The sequence below is a fragment of the Borostomias antarcticus genome, assembly GCF_949987555.1.
Source record: "Borostomias antarcticus genome assembly, chromosome: 20".
NCBI lineage: Eukaryota > Metazoa > Chordata > Actinopteri > Stomiiformes > Stomiidae > Borostomias > Borostomias antarcticus.
In genome coordinates this window covers 7,448,215-7,466,804 of record NC_140253.1, presented here as the reverse complement: position 1 = coordinate 7,466,804, position 18,590 = coordinate 7,448,215, and the positions used below count along the sequence as shown (strand labels likewise).

The 18,590-nt window shown below is 51.7% G+C and overlaps 1 protein-coding gene across 1 annotated transcript; it reads left to right on the top strand.

Moving 5' to 3' along the window:
• The first annotated feature begins 1,436 nt into the window (after nt 1-1,436).
• On the top strand, nt 1,437-17,424 carry fam193a (family with sequence similarity 193 member A). Its single transcript, XM_084454382.1, is given in 24 exon segments — nt 1,437-1,771; nt 3,929-4,003; nt 4,330-4,575; nt 5,580-5,755; nt 6,308-6,475; nt 7,192-7,441; nt 8,232-8,356; nt 8,479-8,626; nt 8,753-8,830; nt 8,915-8,989; nt 9,171-9,283; nt 10,102-10,431; nt 11,054-11,210; nt 11,560-11,697; nt 11,950-12,123; nt 12,125-12,229; nt 12,872-13,106; nt 13,512-13,859; nt 14,225-14,507; nt 14,768-14,954; nt 15,123-15,362; nt 15,617-16,646; nt 16,794-16,875; nt 17,077-17,424. Coding segments are annotated over 24 exon segments (5,076 nt in total). The 5' UTR covers nt 1,437-1,552; the 3' UTR covers nt 17,171-17,424.
• The last annotated feature ends 1,166 nt before the right edge of the window (nt 17,425-18,590 follow it).

Below are 18,590 nucleotides of genomic sequence, written 5' to 3'. Positions count from 1 at the left end.
CAAGGTGGGGGAGTAGCCCCTAAAGTACGTTTAGCTGACCTACCACTCTCTGTAGGGCCTCCTGTGTGCTGCTGTTCCCATACCAGGTGGTGATATTCCCAGTCGTGAGGCTCTCGATCATGCATGAATAGAAGCTCCATTAATTAGGGGGTACAAGGGAATAAATAAAGAATATCTGGGAGCTAGACACACCTTCGTTCACTGTGGAGTTCGTCAGTAGTGCCCCCCACCTAATGAGCCTTACCCAGGCCTCGATCTAAGAGGCTTATTTGTGACCACCTCCTAAAACCACTGCTTGAGGACAAAAAACAACGTTTCGACCCAAGGTGTGTCTTCGTCAGGTGGACCTACCTTGGGTCGAAACGTTTTTTTGTCCTAAAATAAATATATCTTGGAGCAGCTGTCAGTGCGGACCTCAATATTTTTTTGCATTCAACTAGAGTAACCCCAGTCTATATATAATTTAGCTATAGGCTCTTAGGACAAGATTTACTTGTTACATTGGTCAATTTGGCCAATTGGTCCGATGTGCATGTTTCTCATCACTGGTTATTTGGACGTGTTGTGATTTGGCAATGGTAGTGCAGGGATTTCAATCATATTCTAAATTAGCAGAATTTTTTTTTTTTCAATGCTTAAGGGGTGAAGAGACTAGCCAGACACCAGCACTCATGTGAGATTTGGGTAGCCAATGGGTTTCCAAGACTAGATCTGATTGGCCCGTCGTGGTATAGGCCTGTTGGTGGGATTTATCTGTAGAGTGAAACAGAATACGAGGTCAAGAGATCAGGCTGCTCTACCAGGTTAGCTTCTCCACTGGAATGCTACTGTAGCAGTTTGATGATGCGGGTAGCAGGTATTTCAATTTAGGAACTGATTCAGGTTGGTTAAACTTTGATAGAATATTCTGACTTATTACGGGCAAGTGATCAGTTCTACTAATCTTGCTCAAAGCATACTAGCTCCGAAGAACACACTTTAGCATCATCCAGAATACAAGATCATACCAGACAGGGCAATTCAAGACAGTTAAATGTGTTGTGTTGTCTATACATATTGACTAAGAGTTTATGTGTAGGCTATAGAACAATGCCACACTAGCCACAGCTACGTGAAAATGTTGCATGCATATTAGCCTCTTGATATTCTCAAGATGTGTTTCTATAGCCTACAACTTTATAGTATTTGGAAAACATTAATGTTTTACCTGCCACACAAGGGTTAAACAATATTTTAGGGTGTGTCACACACCATGGGTTGACTTTGAGAACTAGGGAGAAATCAATGGGAAGGGCTTCACAGGGATTTGGCATACCTTGATAGGGGGATACAAAAATACCTGGCAACCCGCATGCAAGCTCGAGCTCTAGTGTACAGTCAGTGGCCATATTGAAATCTCAAGTCCAGTGCTCTGAAGATTCTGTGTGGCTGTCATATTGGGAGTCTCTAAAATATTATTATCCTCTATTTATATCAGGGGATTTGGGTCAGTCATTCCACCTGAGACCCTGCCTTTTCTGGACGGCAAGTTGTCTCTGATTTCCGTGGAAAAATGAGTCCAACTGATGCTAAAAGGGGAGCTAAACGCAGGAAGAACAAGCGGGGCGGTGGCAGCTGCAGCACTGTCTGCAATACCAGTGGCAAGGCCGGGGTTTCTGCCTCGGCCCTCAGTCCTCAAACCACGGCAACACCCGCGTCTGTCATGGGCTTTCTGACACCAGGGAGCACTGGGAATGGAAACATGGGCTCCATCACGGGCCTTAACGGAGAGGTAAGAATGCGGCAGTCGACGTCAAGTGCGTGGAAGCTCAAAGGCTGAGCGCTGAACGAGATTGCGATTAGATATCAAGCCGAAGTAACGTTAGCCATAGCTAGCTAGCTAGTCTGCTAGCTCACACATCAACGACAGAGATCTGGGCCTGACATTCTTGAGAGCAGAAGGCTAGCTAGCGAGCCCCTGCTAGCCAGCTGAATCATAATAATGTGCTAGACAGGTAGCTAACTAACTTGTCCCCCTGGATAGCTGGCTATCTAACGCTTGGACATTCTTGCTCATCATCTTGGCCACGGTGTTTTGCCTTGCAACAGTAACGTTGACACTAGCTTGCAGTCTCTGTTTACGATTTTGACAGCTGCCCAGCTAACGTTAGCAAGATAGCCGACTACCTGGCTAACGTTAGCTAGCTAACCTTAGTATTTAATTTTGCTTGCATACTGTAGCTAGCCAGTACTTGCGTCGTCTTCGGGGCATGTAACTTGCTAGCTAGATGGCGGTGGCCTTATCAGTACAATTTCTGGTGAGGTTTCATGGTCATAAGCTAGACAGCTAAGCTACCAGCTTTTGAAAGAGCTAAGCAGCTAGCTAACGTTGGCCAATGTTGGTTCCACTAACCACTGAACGTCTAATTTATATGTGTATACCTTTAAAGAGGAAGTATCCGCAGGAGTCAGTCGTCATCGGATTGGCCTGATAAATTTAGTTCATGTTTACTCACACAGATGATTTAATAGGTAGCCATCCAGCTGTATCACTAGCTTGGCATTGGTGTTCACAAACGGAGAAGATCCAACCCAAGAACCTGTCAGTCATACACAGACAGGCAACTAAATAACCTAATCTCCTGTCAGTTTTACCAATGTGATATAATCAACATTTCATCATCACATTTGTGGACGTCAATGAGTGGCTAACCTTCTCCAGTTGAGTTTTTGGTTGTTCTCGTGTCTACTTGTAGTCAGGGAAACAATAACCTGAAACCAACAAAGATGATTGTGTGTGTGTCATACAGCTAGCGTAAAGGCCATCCTTCAAATTGTAGGGCCCTCTCACATGTTTACTGGCCTAAAAGTATTGCACCTATTGGAAATAACTTGCACGCCAAATTCTAAACGAAACCCAGAGAAGGGGTGATTTTAGCAAAATAGGTCACATTGTAATGTGTCAGGCTACAACATGCAGAGTGTAGTTATGATAAATGGTGAGGATTTGGCGAGTTTTAGTGCACAGGTCCTATTTCTTCTCACTGGTTGAGATTATGAAAAAAAAAATACTATTCTATCCTTAAATTAGTCTTTTGACTTTCGGCCTTTATCTATACCATAGCCTCAATACAATAACTTGTCCAACTAGTAGTTTTGTAGTGGAGGTAATCTTCGGTGGTACTGTGGTGTCATCTGGAACCTTCTGCCAAGATGTTTCTCACTTGGCATCTGCTGCCAGTCTCCAGGGAGTAGTCTTAGACAGTAGACAAACATGGATGGATTCAAGCTCGACTTTGAAAACACTGAAGTTTTTCAGAAGAGGAATCAAATTGTAGCAATGCACGTGATTGCATAATATAACAAGTATAGCCACTGATCGTTTTAAGCAGTGACTAATATTGTTGGGCGAAGAGGACCTGTCCCGCTCTGCTGTTGTTGTTGTTATTGATTTCAAAATGCTGATTAATATTCTTACATTAGTTCTTATAGATGTTATATTGATATTGCAAATGTTTTTTCCTCTGTGCAAGTAAACTAAAAAAGTCAAAATTATTTTAAGGCTTATCAAGGCCTTTAGGTCTATATTATCTGAATTAAATCTATCAACAGCTATTCCAGGCTACATCGTGAATACAGTATGTAACGATTAGCTGCATAGTGCATACACACGTGAACACACACACTGCAGGTAAACTTATTGACCTTGTGAATATACTGCCTATCTGTGCATGAAAACGAAATGTGCAGTAATACATTATCCTGGCTGCTTCACAAGATGATCTGTTCTCCAAAACCAAATTCAGAGACGATCCAGGGTTGAGTGCTATGAGCCAACGTTCCTCAGATTTAGACTTCTTCTTATTGAATCCTATCCCATCGGCTGATCAGAAGTGAGTGTGATTGGTGGCGGCTGTGAGTTCACGTCGGGCATCTTTGTGTCTCCCAGGTCCCAATGAACAGGAACGTCACACCACAGTTTACGGAGGGGCCAGTGAATTCCGACTTCTCCGGAGTCCTCCAGGTAAAAAACTCTACGGCTCCAGTTATCTTAACACGGGTCTCTGAGAAGCACCCCGTGTGTCCCAGTTTTGTCTCCCGGGAGTGTCAGCTCAGCAGCCCCACTGTGTCATTTCTGCAGCCCTTCGAGGTTGTGAGCAAATGTTTTCTGAAGTGAGGAACAATTGACTTCCGACGGTTTTTCAGTGCATTTCCTGCTAATTTGTGCCATACTCTGGAATGGAAACGCTTTAGTTGACCACAGGTTTAGTTCAGTGGCAGTTTAATCTATACACTGTACCGACTCATCGAACTTCAGCGCACCTCTCTCTTCCCCTCTCCGACCTCCAGACCCCGTTCACCTTCGGCCTCAACCAGCGGGCGCCCTACACCACCGGCGACCGCTGCCTCCTGTGTCGGAGCGAGCGCAAGGACAGCGCCCTCCAGCAGGAGGCGGGGCTCCACGACCAGAACGGTACGGCGGCGTCCGCCAAGCCGCCGCCCAGCGCCCTGCAGCTGCCGCTGTGGGTGTGCCCTGACTGCAGGCGCACGGTGGAGAAGGAGGACCGCCACGCCGCCCTGGAGCACTCGCTGGGGGTGAGGGGTCCTGCCGCGGTTTTGTTTGTTTGATTTGTGTGAGAAGCTGCGTGTCCATCACCTCATGCTATGGTACTGGACCAACACTCTACTTTGCTCCAACATTTTATTTATATATATATATGTATAGATGTATAGAGATAGATAGATAGATAGATAGATAGATAGATAGATAGATAGATATGGTATACTGTACAGCTTTAGGAATACCACAGCAGGGTACAAAGCAGCTTCTCACCACCTCTCAGGTGGACATTAGGTTCCAGGTGATGACTCACTCCAGCATCACAGAGGCTTACTTCCTCTTTTCACCTACCAGAGACGTTCACAACGGCAGATGGCTGGAGGTGTAGCGCTCCTCCGAGCCGATGGCGCGCCACAGTCGGCATCTTGTTTTATTGAGTGGTATCAAAGTGCCGGCTACTGTGATCGAGAGTCTTCATAATGGGGAAAGCTAATTGATTTGAATTGTGACTAAGAGTTGTACGGTTTTGTCTGGGTCTCCGGATTGTCAGAAGCATTTTTTTTAGCTTTAAGTGTGTGACACAGACAAGGATACTGTGGATTCAGTGACAGTCACTGTATATACTATACTGTATATACACCGCACCTTCGTCATACATTTTGACATCCGGTAATGAACCTGGTCACGTCGTGCCTGACTATAAGGAAATGCATGGCAGACACAGGTTGATAACAGCTGCAAATTGCACCTCTGCCTGTGACCGTGTTTTACTGTTTGCTATCGCTATTGAGCTGGTGGACGTTCTTCAGCTGTCGATGATGTGCATTCTGTACCCCGCTCTGTCAAATTGCAGCGATAGTGGTGTCTAGTTCTACATCCAGGGTGTCCAATGTGAAGGCCTAACTTAAAAAACATATTTTTGCCACCCTCTAAATGATTCGTGAATAATCTCTGTGAATGACTCATAAAGCTTTCATTGCGACATGGATTTAACATTGTGTTTATTTATTTATTTTTTAAACCCGTCGCCTGTCTCCAGAGCCAGGACTTCCTGCTGCACATGCCGGTGGGTAACGGAGGCCTGGGCGCGGACCCGACGGCGGGGGGCCGTCCGACCGGCGCCGCGCCCGCCCTGCCCACGCTCCCCGCCCCCGACCTCGGCTCCCCGCTGACCGCCGACACGGCCTGCAGCTGTGAGGCCTGCAACGAGAGACGGTGAGCGCGACGACGGCACCGCCGTGGCCCGGCGGCCGCTTTTATAGTTACGCCGCATTCGCATGAAGCCTTAATAAGCTGCGTAAGTACATTAGCCTAGATGTTGTGTTCGGCGCATAGCGTTGAGGCTTAGCGCTTTCCACGCACCCAGTTAAGTCCATGTGTGAATAACTGTGAGCAGGAATGCTTTGAAGCACGGCCCCCGGTGCTAACTACCTGTGCTTCTCATGCGAGACGTGCTTCTCGTGAAGAGTGTCGAGCAGTAATCAGAAATCACAGTGACCCCCGCCTTAACCTACTGTCGACCTTGAGGTGAATTTCCCAACCTGGGTCAGAATGATTTCTTTGCCTTATTGGTCTTGTCTGGTACAACAGAGCCAACAGGCTGTTCTCAAAACAGGGCCCACACTCCGCCCTGCCCCCCCCCCTCCCTCCCCCAGACACCCCAGGCAGACGCGATCAAACGCTAAAAGTATTTGGGCGGATTCCCAATAGCGTTTCGACCCATCTCCGGTGAGCTGACTGCTAACCCCCCCCCCCCCCGCCCCCTAGGGAGATCTCGGCGGAGTCGGAGCGCGAGTCCCAGCAGCTGCAGAACCACTGGTCGGAGGTGCGGTACCTGGTGCGCTGCATCTACCGGCAGACGGGCATGCCCCTGGCGGACGGCCACGACCAGCCCCTGGACCGCGACCAGGAGGGCATGAAGGAGCTGGTGGACAGGTCAGATTGCGCTGCGCGCACACACACACACACACACACACACACACACACGTGTACACACTGCAGACCTGGAAGGACCCCTCTCGCTCGTGCGCTGGAGAAAGGTCTGGCTGAACTCATTAGCATTTGTGGATAGGGGGGAAAAAAACTGTATTTCTTTAAACCAATCACAATCGTCTTTGGTGGAGCGGTTGCTAGATTGTTGTTGTTGTTTCACGTAGTCTGGATTGGCCGACCACATGAATTGGCACCTCTGATTGGGGGTTAACAAGGCAAGGCTTATCCCCAAAACCTACATCCATTGAGTCAGATTAGTCTTTTCCACACTCCTCCGTCTCCTGATCTCTCCATCCCTCTCGTCTCCTGATCTCTCCATCCCTCCCGTCTCCTGATCTCTCCTGTCTCCTGATCTCTCCATCCCTCCCGTCTCCTGATCTCTCCATCCCTCCCGTCTCCTGATCTCTCCATCCCTCCCGTCTCCTGATCTCTCCATCCCTCCCGTCTCCTGATCTCTCCATCCCTCCCGTATCCTGATCTCTCCATCCCTCCTGTCTCCTGATCTCTCCATCCCTGGCATTCATTAACTCCTCTCCCTCGATCTGAACGATCAGCCCTGAGGACAGCACCGGCAGACGTTGTTGTTGTTGTTGTTGTTATCGTTGCCCAGCAGCAGTAACGGTATGCTAACATTCCTACCACCCCCCCAACCCCGCCAGGCTGTGTGAGAAGGACCCCTACCAGCTATACCAGCGTCTGGAGCAGCAGGCCAGGGAGTACGTCCTGGAGATGAAGGTGCACCTCCTCAAGCACCTTTCGGCTGGCTCCAAGGCGGCGGCGGGCGTGGGGGCCGGGGTGGGGGCCACCCAGGGGCCCCCCCAGGCCCACCAGTTCGTCTCCCTGCTGCTGGAGGAGTACAGCGCCCTCTGTCAGGCCGCGCGCACCATCAGCGGCTTCCTACTCACCCTGGTAGGATGGTGGTTGTGTGTGTGTGTGTGTGTGGAGGGGGGGTTAGGGTGATGTCATGGTGTGTCATCCTACTCACCCTGGTAGGACGGTGGTTGTGTGTGTGTGTGTGTGTGTGTGTGTGTGTGTGTGTGTGTGTGGGGGGGGGGGGGGGGTTAGGGTGATGTCATGGTGTGTCATCCTACTCACCCTGGTAGGACGGTGGTTGTGTGTGTGTGTGTGTGTGTGTGAGAGTGTGAGTGTGAGTGTGTGTGTGTGTGTGGGGGGGGGGGGGGGCTAGGGTGATGTCATGGTGTGTCAGCCATATAGATACTCCTTTTGACTAAGCGGTCAACTGATATTGTGTGTCATCACCTTTTTATAGTGTGTTATCACTTTTATCCTTATAGTGTGTTGGCACCTATTTATAGTGTGTTAACACCTTTTTTATAGTGTATCACCTGTTTATAGTGTGTTATCACCTTTGTATAGTGTGTTGGCACCTGTTTGTAGTGTGTTATCACCTGTTTATAGTCTGTTATCACCTGTTTATAGTCTGTTATCACCTGTTTATAGTGTGTTATCACCTGTTTATCGTGTGTTATCACCTGTTTATAGTGTGTTATCACCTGTTTATAGTCTGTTATCACCTGTTTATCGTGTGTTATCACCTGTTTATCGTGTGTTATCACCTGTTTATAGTGGTGTGACTTCAGTATTTGGATATGAGAGACTTTTGGAAAAGCACATGTAAGCGTTTCTTGCTCTTTGCACCATCTTTAATATGTGACCTCTGTTCCTCTGGGTTCCACAGGAGAACGAGCACCTTCAGAAGTTCCAGGTGACGTGGGAGCTGCACAACAAGCACCTTTTCGAGAACCTGGTGTTCTCTGAACCCATCTTGCACAGCAGTTTACCTGCACTGGTTGCACAGCTGAGGTAAGAATCCGCTCTCTGCAATTCCCTCAACTGAAGAAAACCACAGCTTCAGCTTTGGTCTTCAGATATTTATTAATTTTCTTTTTTTCTAAATGTCTATTTTATTTATCTATTTTATTCAGGCACGGCACGGCCTCCCATGACTCGTACAGCGAGGACATGTACAGGACCCTGCTGGAGAGCTACCAGCGACTGGAGCAGGAGATGGCCGCCGTCGCCGCGGAGTGGCAGGAGTGTGAGAAGAGGATCGACGACTACGTCGACGAACAGGTACACACCCACATGCAGTACACACACCTTGTCCCCTCTCCTCTCCAGCGTATGCAGAACAATCATTTTTGTGTTTTATTGTTAAAATAAAGAGATCATTTTTACCATTTTCTGTTTGTCTGGCAGCTGCTTTTTAAGGTGGAGGGGCAGAATCTAACCAACCAACGGACGGAACCACACCACAAGTCTTTAATTAGTAAAAATGTAAGATGTCATGATGCACGGCTTTCACAGCATGTCCAGGCCTGCATCTCCACTCCTAATCTAACACGGCCCGTTTGTTTCCAGACTTTGAAAACTAAACAGCGAATGCTGAAGGAGGACTGGGAATTCTTCAAGCAGAGGAGGTTTATAGAAGAACAGGTAGGACTCCTCAATGCTTTCAATTAGGTAGAACGCACCAGAAGGGGATATCATCTGAACGTTACGACGGTGCCGTACATCAATCACATCCAAGACTTTTTTTTCCCATTTCTTTTCTTTTTCAATCGTGTTTTTCATGTGGAGTGAAATCCCGCCGTCTCTTCTTATTCCTTCCCTGCAGTTGTCCAACAGTAAGAAGACGCTGGCCGGAGACAGCAACTTCACCGACACCATGAGGATGCTGTCCTCCCGCCTGAGCATCCCCGACTGCCCCAACTGCAACTATCGCAGAAGGTCAGCGTCCTCTCCGGGATGTCATCTTGCCTGTGATGTTTCTGACCCGTCGCCTCTGTGGTTTTTCTGTGTTTTGTCCCGATGGCGTGTTTTCAAGCTGTTTTTATCCCGTGAGGTAGGATGGGGGTATCTAACAAAGAGAACTCTGGGAGAGACGGTACACAGATGGAGCGAACGCGCACCTAGACCTAGAATAGCGTTTGTTTTTTCGTCAAAGGGAACCGTTATGGTTACAATTTGGGATTTCTAGGTCTGTGTCCTTAAAGCAATACATAGCGTTTTCTCGGATTTTCTTCGGAACTGCGCCCACACAGGCTCTGCGAATAAGTGCACTGTCGTACTGTCATAACGTTATCAGATTGTCTTTTTCTTTTTCTGGCTTCCTCCGTGATGTTTCGCTTCGGTTTTCTCACCTCCGCCATGATATCATTGAGCTAAAAAACGCATGATATCCATAGACGCCAGAATAGTTAGCTACTACTGTGTTGTTTAAGCACAATGTTGCGCATGCGCACATCGACTGAATGCTTTTAAGTTTAAGAGTTTTAAAAGGTAATCAATGTCAATGTACTATCTTTCTGAGTAAACTGTTTGGACGATTCAGCTTACTTTTAGTAAATCTAATTGGAGAATTATCACCAGACATGTTTGTAAAGGTCCAAATATCACGATGTATTGCTTTAAGATGCGTCCACTTGAATCCTCGTGAACCGCACCACCCAGGTAGTAGGAAAGCCATCCGTGTCTTCAAAACCCTCTTGACCACACGTCTACTGACCCCTGACCCCCCCACCCCCCTCCCCGTCCGACCCTTCCAGGTGCACCTGCGATGACTGCAGCCTCAGCCACATCCTGACGTGCGGCATCATGGACTCCCCCATAGCCGAGGACCTCCACATCAAGCTGCCCCTGCAGGCGGAGGCGCCGCCCCACCACCACCACCACCGCCCGCCGCACCACCACCGCCACCACCACCCGCCCCCACAGCCCCAGCCCCACCCCCACCCCCACCGCGACTACCTGGCCGAGCTCCACCCCCCCAGCCTCTCCTCCGGCGCCAGCTCCGCCTCGGGCTCCGCCTCCAGCTCCCCCATCACCGTCCAGCAGCACCCACGCCTCCTGCTGCCCGAGGGGGGCGCCAACAACTTGTGAGTAGAGCGGACGCCGGCGATGGCCATCAGATTACGCAGGGCACGTTTTTTTGGGGGGGCGGGGGAGCAAATTCTTGAGAAACTTTTCAGATCCTTAATTCCTAGAATAGTGTCCAGACAGTCAAGAGACCGAAACTGGACTCTCTGTGGTCCGTTTGGTGACGGCCATCCAGCCAGTGTGGTTAACGTGGTCGGGGACCGTGTCGCACGCAGTAATGATTTTGTCTTTTTCAACAGCGGTGTCACACACGACAGCATGGTGTCTTGGTTTCTTCAGTATGTGTAATGTACTGTGCTATCTCTCCACACCGACACACAATCCAGCGTCAAGCGCTCCCATCACGAAACGAAACCATCATTCCTGATTAGCATTCCACTGATGAGCGAACCACACCTAGGTGAGGTAATCACCTCCGCTCTTTCACTTTCTCTCCCCCTCTCTCCTTCTCTCCCTCGCTCTCCCCTTCTCTCTCTCCCTCCCTCTCTCCTTCTCTCCCTTCCTCCCTCTCTCCTTCTCTCCCTTCCTACCTCTCCTCTATCTCCCTCTCTCTCTCCTTCTCTCCCTTCCTCTCTCTGCTTCTCTCTCCCCCTCTCTCTCCTTCTCTCTCTCCTCCCCCAGCGGTAGTGATGAAGACGAGGTGCCGGCGCTGTCGGCCAAGTTCGGGGACATCTACCCCATGAGCTACGAGGACCCCGGGGTGGTGGCCACCATGAACGGCCTGCACGGCCAGCTCAACGGCGGCGGCGGTGGGGAGAACATGGCGCTGAAGGACGAGGTGCGTTCGCCGTCTGGCCGCGTGGCGTTATGCTCGGGAGGGTCCGGGGGGGGGGGGGGGGGGGGGGACGACACCCTGTGTCCATGGTTACCGAGCGCAGTACAGTTAAGGGAATGTTCCGCCGATGAGAACACTTTGGGCTTATTCCAGTTGCTTTGCTCTCTTTCTATCTCTCCTCTCTCCTTTCATCCCCCCCCCCCCCCCCCCACTCTCTCTCCGTCTCCGTCTTTGCCCTCCCCCTGCCTCGTCCTCTCTTTCTGCCCCTCCTCCTCGCCCCCTCTCTCGTGCCTCAACCTTCCCTCCCTCCTCTCTCCCTCCTCCTCCTCTCTCCTCCCTCTCTTTTCTGCAGTCTCCTCCGGGCAGCATCAGCAGCAGCAGTTCGTCGGAGGGGGATGAGGAGGAGGCTGACGGGGAGCCCCCGGGCCACCAGGGGGAGCTGTCCCCGAGGAAGAGCAACAGCCCCCCGCCGTCTTACCCCCACCAGCAGGTAAGAGGCGCACACACACACACACACACACACACGGGCTGACAGAGAACGGTCAAGGGGAAAGTAGTCTACAAGAGGAATTTAATTTCAGCTGTCGTAATGTGAGGCTTCTAATGATTCCGCTGTCATCCCAGATGTTGGGGTTGGTTTTGACATTGCCCACTCTGTATTTGCGGGCAAAGTGGAAACGTGACGGCTGCCGTCTTGTGTCTGCGCCGTGTGCCTTCCCCCCCCCCCCCCCCCTCCCCGCAGGTGGAACAGATCCAGCACGCCTGCGAGTGCCACGTGTGCAGCCAGGACCCCTCCGCCTCCTCGTCCTCCTCCTCCGCCCTGGGCCCCCCCGGCCGGCTCCACGCTGCCGCCGCCCCGCACTTCTTCGCCCCCGACGCCAAGTCCCCCGCGGCGCACCCGGCCCTCCACCTCTACCCCCCACATCCACGGCCACCTGCCCCTGCACGGCCTGTCCCACCTGCCCCGGCCCCTGCTGCACCCCCCGCTCTACCCCCCCAGCCCCCCGCTCTCGCACAGCAAGGTGAGCACCCCCCCCCCACGCACGTACGGCCGACCCACAGACGCACACCCTCTGATTTTAGGGTAGGGGGGTGGGGGGGGGGGATACATTTAGAACCTGGCAACCTCGACCTGCAGTGAGGAGGATGTGACACCCTCACATCTTCCCTTAACTGGTATTCTGGGTGGTTTCAAGGGAACTTTTATTGATACATTTCCTCTGAGCCTATGTGGGGATTTACACTGAGGAAGTGACATTATGATTCAACATGTATTCTTGTAACATTGCTGCAATGGCACATTTACACCACAAGGGGTCTCCCTGTAATAAGGGCAATCGGACTTCCAAGGAAGGATTGCAGCCAAATATGCATTTACTCAGAATTTGTTATGAGTATATTTTGTTATGAGTCAGTACCGAGCTATAGGACAGGGAAGTGGTGACACTTATTTGAAATTAGTAGAGCTATTACATAAGATAATTGTAATAAAATAAAATAATTTTATTCCATTGGTTGATGGAATTAAATTAACAATTGAATTATGATTATGATTGTTATTGTTATATGATTATATGATTCACTCTGTAACACAGCAACACTTCTCGCCATCTCATCTCTAAACCAATATAACCATTGACATCATCCCCATTTTTTGTCCATCTTTGTCGCCACCCGCCCCGACGTCGAACCACTCGGCGGCCAAACAGCCGGCGTTCAGCCCCTCCCTGCCGGACCACGTCTACCAGAACTGCTTCGGCGGCAGCGCCGGGAACGGCGGGGGGGCGGGCGACTGGAACAGCTCGCTTCAGTGCCTGTCCCTAAAGTTTGAGAACCTGTGCGACGCCGCCATGATGAAGAACTGGAACCCTTCCGTGCTGCTTCAGGAACCGCTGCCAGGTAGGAAGGAAGAAAGGGAGGGAGGGAGGGAGGGAGGGAGGTGGGAGGGAGAGAAGGAAGGAGGGAGAGAGGGAGGGAGAGAGGGAGGGAGGGAGGGAGGGAAGGAAGGAGGGAGAGAGGGAGGGAGGGAAGGAAGGAAGGAGGGAGAGAAGGAGGAAGGGAGGGATGTACAAACCCAGACAGGAAGTAGGGTCATTCTGAGCAAGTATAGGTCACCTATTATCTGGCTATTAGTCAACAAGGGAATCACAGAAAATGGCTCACTGTCTACAGGAACACATGTGCCCATTTTGGAAATCACAGAAAATCCCAATGTTTTAAAAATGTGTCCATATTTTCAACCCGTTTGTCAAAGGCATTATCCGGTTCCAGAATAACCTGTACTTCCTCATTTCCCCTCAACAGGCGACATGCTAGGACCGCCCCTCCCCGATGTGCCCCTCCTCCCTCCCAACTCCTCCGCCCACCACGGGGACCACCTCATCTCGGGGGAAGCTCCCCTCCTCCTCCCCCCTCCATCCTCCTCCTCCACTTCCTCCTCCTCCTCCTTTTCCTCGTCGGAGCCCAGAGAGCAGAAGAAGAGCGGAGCAAAGAAGAAGTGTCTCTACAACTTCCAGGATGCCTTCATGGAGGCCAACAGGGTGGTGATGGCCACCTCGGCCTCCACCGCCTCAGTCTCCTGCACTGCCACCACTGTCCAGTCAAGTAATAACCCACCCATCCACCTAGCATCTAAAAGACCCAACTCCTTAGGTAAAACCGGAGGTAGGAGATAGCTAAACTAGCAGGTAGGGAGGAGATGAGCTAGGCTTGGCTAGGCTAAGCTAGCAGATAGGTAGGACATAATGGAAAAGCTAGGCTAGGCTAAGCTAGCAGCTAGGTGGGAGATGGTGACTAAACTAGGCAATGCTAGCAGGTGGGTAGGCTGGCAGCTAGGCAAGCATACATTAACGTGACCTAATCGATGTGTGTGACTGATTCTGCTACAGTGAGGGAGGAGGTTGTGATGTTAGGCTTTGGAAAGCAGCCGTAATCCAATGTGTCATCCAACTTTCACCCGCCTGCTGTTTCAAGAGTTCTGACGCGCCTCCGTTCTCTTTTCCCTTCTCTCTTCTCAGGTGACGTATTTCACAATCTAGGTAAAGAGGACCACCGGCAAGTCCCCCCCATGGCCCCCAGGAACAGCCCCACGGGCCTGGCCTCGCTGCCCCCGCTCACCGGCCCGGCCATGCCCCCGGCCCCAAACACACACCTCCCCAGCATGGGCTCCCAGCCCTTCCCAAAGATGGCTGCTCCAGCCTCAGGCTTCCTGGAGGCCCACCAGGGCCTGTGCCTCTCCCCAGCCGAGCCCCCGCCGCCTCCAGCCGAGGGTCCCATCAGCGCCCCTCCCAGCGTCTGCAGGTAAGCGCTCCCTCACAGGTCCAGGATCAGTCCACCTCCTCAGTGTTAACCTTAAAGGGATAGTTCAAAATGCTCTACATGTAGCTTGTTTTTTTGTAAAATTATCATCAAGGATTGGAGGAATAAAGGTTGTGGGTAAATTCAAAGGCTTAATTTCTGCCTGAGAAATCTGGGCCCGTTCAATCAAGGGATTTAAATGTGGGGTCCAGCACGAAAAGTTGACCGCCACGGTTTGCCCTTTGCCCCCCCCCCCTCCTCAGTGACCCGGACTGCGAGGGCCACCGGTGCGACGGCAGCGGGGCGTACGAGCACCCGGCGTACGACGGCGAGGAGAGCCAGGATGAGGACAGCTGCTCGGAGCATAGCTCCTCCACCTCCACATCCACCAACCAGAAGGAGGGGAAGTACTGCGACTGCTGCTACTGCGAGTTCTTTGGTCACGGCGGGGTAAGACAGAGAGAGATACACACACACACACACACACACTGACTTGATCGGTGTCAGTATCCACCATGTCCACAGCTGTATGACCATCAGTATCCGCTCCTTCCAACAGAGCTTTGCTAGACCATGATTGGTGCCGTAATCCGACCCTAATCTGAATTTCTAACCCAGCCCCCGGCGGCCCCCACCAGTCGCAACTACGCCGAGATGCGGGAGAAGCTGCGCCTGCGCCTCACCAAGCGCAAGGAGGAGCAGCCCAAGCGGGAGGAGCAGCAGCCCGTGGCGGAGCGCGACGGCGGCGTGGAGGACCACCGGCGGGTGGAGGACCTGCTCCAGTTCATCAACAGCGCCGACAGCAAGCCCGCCTCCAGCTCCAAGGCCGCCAAGCGGGCCCGGCACAAACAGAAAAAGGCGAGGAGAAGTGTGTGTGTGTGTGTTGGGGGGGGGGGGGGGGGGGGGGAATTTAGGATTAGGATCTGGAGAGACCAGCGTGCAACCCCCCGGTTTCCGGCAGACATCTACACCAGAACCCGCTACACCACCGCGGACCCGCGCCTGACTCATGTTCTTACCCTCGACAAACTTTACTTTGTGAGGCTAAACTGTGTGTGTGTGTGTGTGTGTGTCTCTCTCTCTCTCTCTCTCTCTCTCTCTCTCTCTCTCAGATGGAGGAGAAGGCGAGGCTGGAGGCGGAGGCCCGCGAGCGCGAGGAGCAGCAGCTGGCGGAGGAGCGGCGGCGGCGGCTGCAGGAGGAGGAGGAGGAGGCGCAGCTCCAGAGGGAGCTCCTCCGGCTGCAGGAGCTGCAGCACCTCCGCGCCGCCAAGAAGAAGAGGAAGGAGCGGGCCAAGGACGCCGCCGCCGCCCCCCCGCTGCCGCCGCCGCCCCCGCAGAACAACCCCCGGCCCCTCAAGCAGACGGCCCAGAACGTCCTGGAGAACCTCCAGAACGGGAAGTCCCAGCTGCTCCACAGCCTCATGCGCCTCCCGGGTCACAAGGAGCCCCGCCTGGACCCCGCCCCCCCGCGGCCACCCATCAACGGGCGCCTCGTCCAGAATCCGCTCCCCGCTCCTCCTCCTCCTCCCCATCCCTTCTCGCAGCACAGCCCAAAGAGCACCGTGGAGAAGGCCTACGGCGCCAGTGCCCCCGCCCCCAACCACGCAGCCCTGCCCCCCCTACACAACGGCACCTCCGCTCTCCAAGCGGAGGTCAACAACAAAGCCAAGCCCAAACAACAACAACAACAACAACAGCAGCCTTGCAGACCGGCCGCCAGCGACTCCGTGGTCAAGAGAACCCCCGCCGAGAGCACCCTCAAGGGATCCGACCTGGCGACCAAGATGGCTAACGGCACCGCCAACGTCGCCAACACCCCCGCCGCATCAGACACCAAAGCAGCCCGGCCCCGGCCCGCCGATGACCCGGTCCAGACCCCCCCTGAGTTCAGGAGGGAGGAGAGGATCAATGGCGCAGTCGGGAAGAGGCAGCTGCAGCACCAGCAGCAGCAGGTGAGCCAAGCTAAGGAGGCGCTCGGTTCATACCCCTCTCCGCCCCCCCCGGTCCAGGCCCTGCCCCCGGCGCCCCACACGGAACAGCCCCAGCAGAACGGGAAGCCCCCCAGCGCAGAGTCTCCACAGCCCAAGGCCAAGGCCAAGAAGAACAAGAAGAAGAAGGGGGACAAAACAAACAACTCCATTGGTCAGTGTTTAAGCTTGTCAGCAAAGTTACCCCGATCCATGTTGTTGTCTCACGTTCATATTAATCAACTGTCTCAAAACCAGAACGGGAAAAAAGAAAGAAAAACAACTTGAATCTCTTTTTAAACACATGTTCTTCCTGTTTTAGATGACGTGTTCCTGCCCAAAGACATTGACCTGGACAGTACGGACATGGACGAGACAGAGAGGGAGGTGGAGTACTTCAAAAGGTAGGTGCAAGTTTCATTAGAAACGCCTTTCAGTTGACTCCATAGATTCAAATATCAAATCGCAAAAATATATACCGGAACAACAGCATTCACAGACACCCGAGTTCATATAGGACAACGGAATGCTTTCCCGCGCTAGCCGTCCTTGAAACAAAAAGATCCATCCTAAAACCGACCGGTCTCCTTCATCCCCCTCTGCAGGTTCTGCTTGGATTCTGCCCGTCAGACGCGACAGCGGCTGTCCATCAACTGGTCCAACTTTAGCTTGAAGAAAGCCACGTTCGCCGCCCACTGAGGTTCCCCGGAGCGGGGGCCAAGAGACCACGACCCGGAAGCAGGAAGAAATCAGCACCGCCACCCCCTTCTCCCTCCCCCGCCTCTACGCCAACAACTGTCGCCCCTCCCGCCCCCCCCCCCCCCCCAACCCTCCCGCCTCTCGTCTCTCCCACCGCGCCCGGACCGCGCCCACCCCGCGCCGCCTCGCCTCGTTCTTGTTGCTGTGTGGTTCCACAACAAACCCCGTTTTTGGACTGGTCCTCCTATCGCAGAACCCCTGAGACGAAAAAAATAAAAAAGAGTCATATGAAATGAACACCACCGACAAAAAAGAAAAAAATATCACAACTTCTTTCTATCTGAATTTATTTTTTATTTATCGCGCGCGCTTGTGTGCTTTTAGTCTGTGAGTGGGGCGGTTCTCTTGACTTCAAGCCATGTTCTGAAAACTTGTTTTCAGCTGTTCTTTTCTGTTTGTTTTTTTTTTTTCCTTGGCTTAACCAGTAGTCAAAAGATGCTTGAAAATGTTTTGGATGGAAACCTTCGACACACAAAAAACCCCAGACAATGAGTGGGGGGAAAAATGCAGATAAAAAAAGAGATGATGAATTTAAAAAAGCCTTTAATTCAGTTATTGTGGCTTACAATCCCCCTGTTACCCCCCACCCCCGCCCCCTAGCTCCTAGCACGGCCTCCCGTTCAGATAAGTGACAAGAGAAAGGGCTTGGTCTGCCCCACTCCCCCAGCCCCTGTCCCAACTGCCCCAAATGCTCTTAACTTCATTGAGACGAAGGCTTGATACTTGACAAACATTATTCTTTTTTATTTTTTATTTTGTTTCATTTAAAACACCGTTGAGTAAGTGTACCAGTTACAGTTTCTTTTTTTCTTCTTTTTTTTTTTCTTCTTTTTTTTTTCTTTTTTGACTTGTAGCCAGCTTGTATCAGAAAACGTTCAGAATTGAAAAAAGAACAATACTCACACTATCAATCTGTTATAGAGTGTATATTGTATTAACACTGAAGCCAGACTGGCTACTTTTTAACATATTGTTAAGTAATAATATTAAAATCTTGTCTTTCTTTTTTGAAAGATGGAATACAGTAGAATGGCAGGATGCGTGCCTTGTGTCAAACCTTCTTTCCTTTCCAGCTCTCTGATTCACCAGACTATCTTATGTTGATGTACAGTTGACACATGTGGGGTGGCTTATTCCATAGCTGGCTTGGATGCTGAGTGAGAGGAGCATCATCACGCCATGTGGCGAGTGTGAGCACAATTGGATATTAGCATATTCCACGGGATATCAGCATATTCACCGTGGCCAAGTGTCCCAGGTGAGTAACGTTTACGGGATGCGTTCTGAGAGCGCGTGTCAGCTTGATGACATCACTGCAGCCTCACCAGGCGCTGTCCTCCTGCCTCTGCTGAGTCGTGGG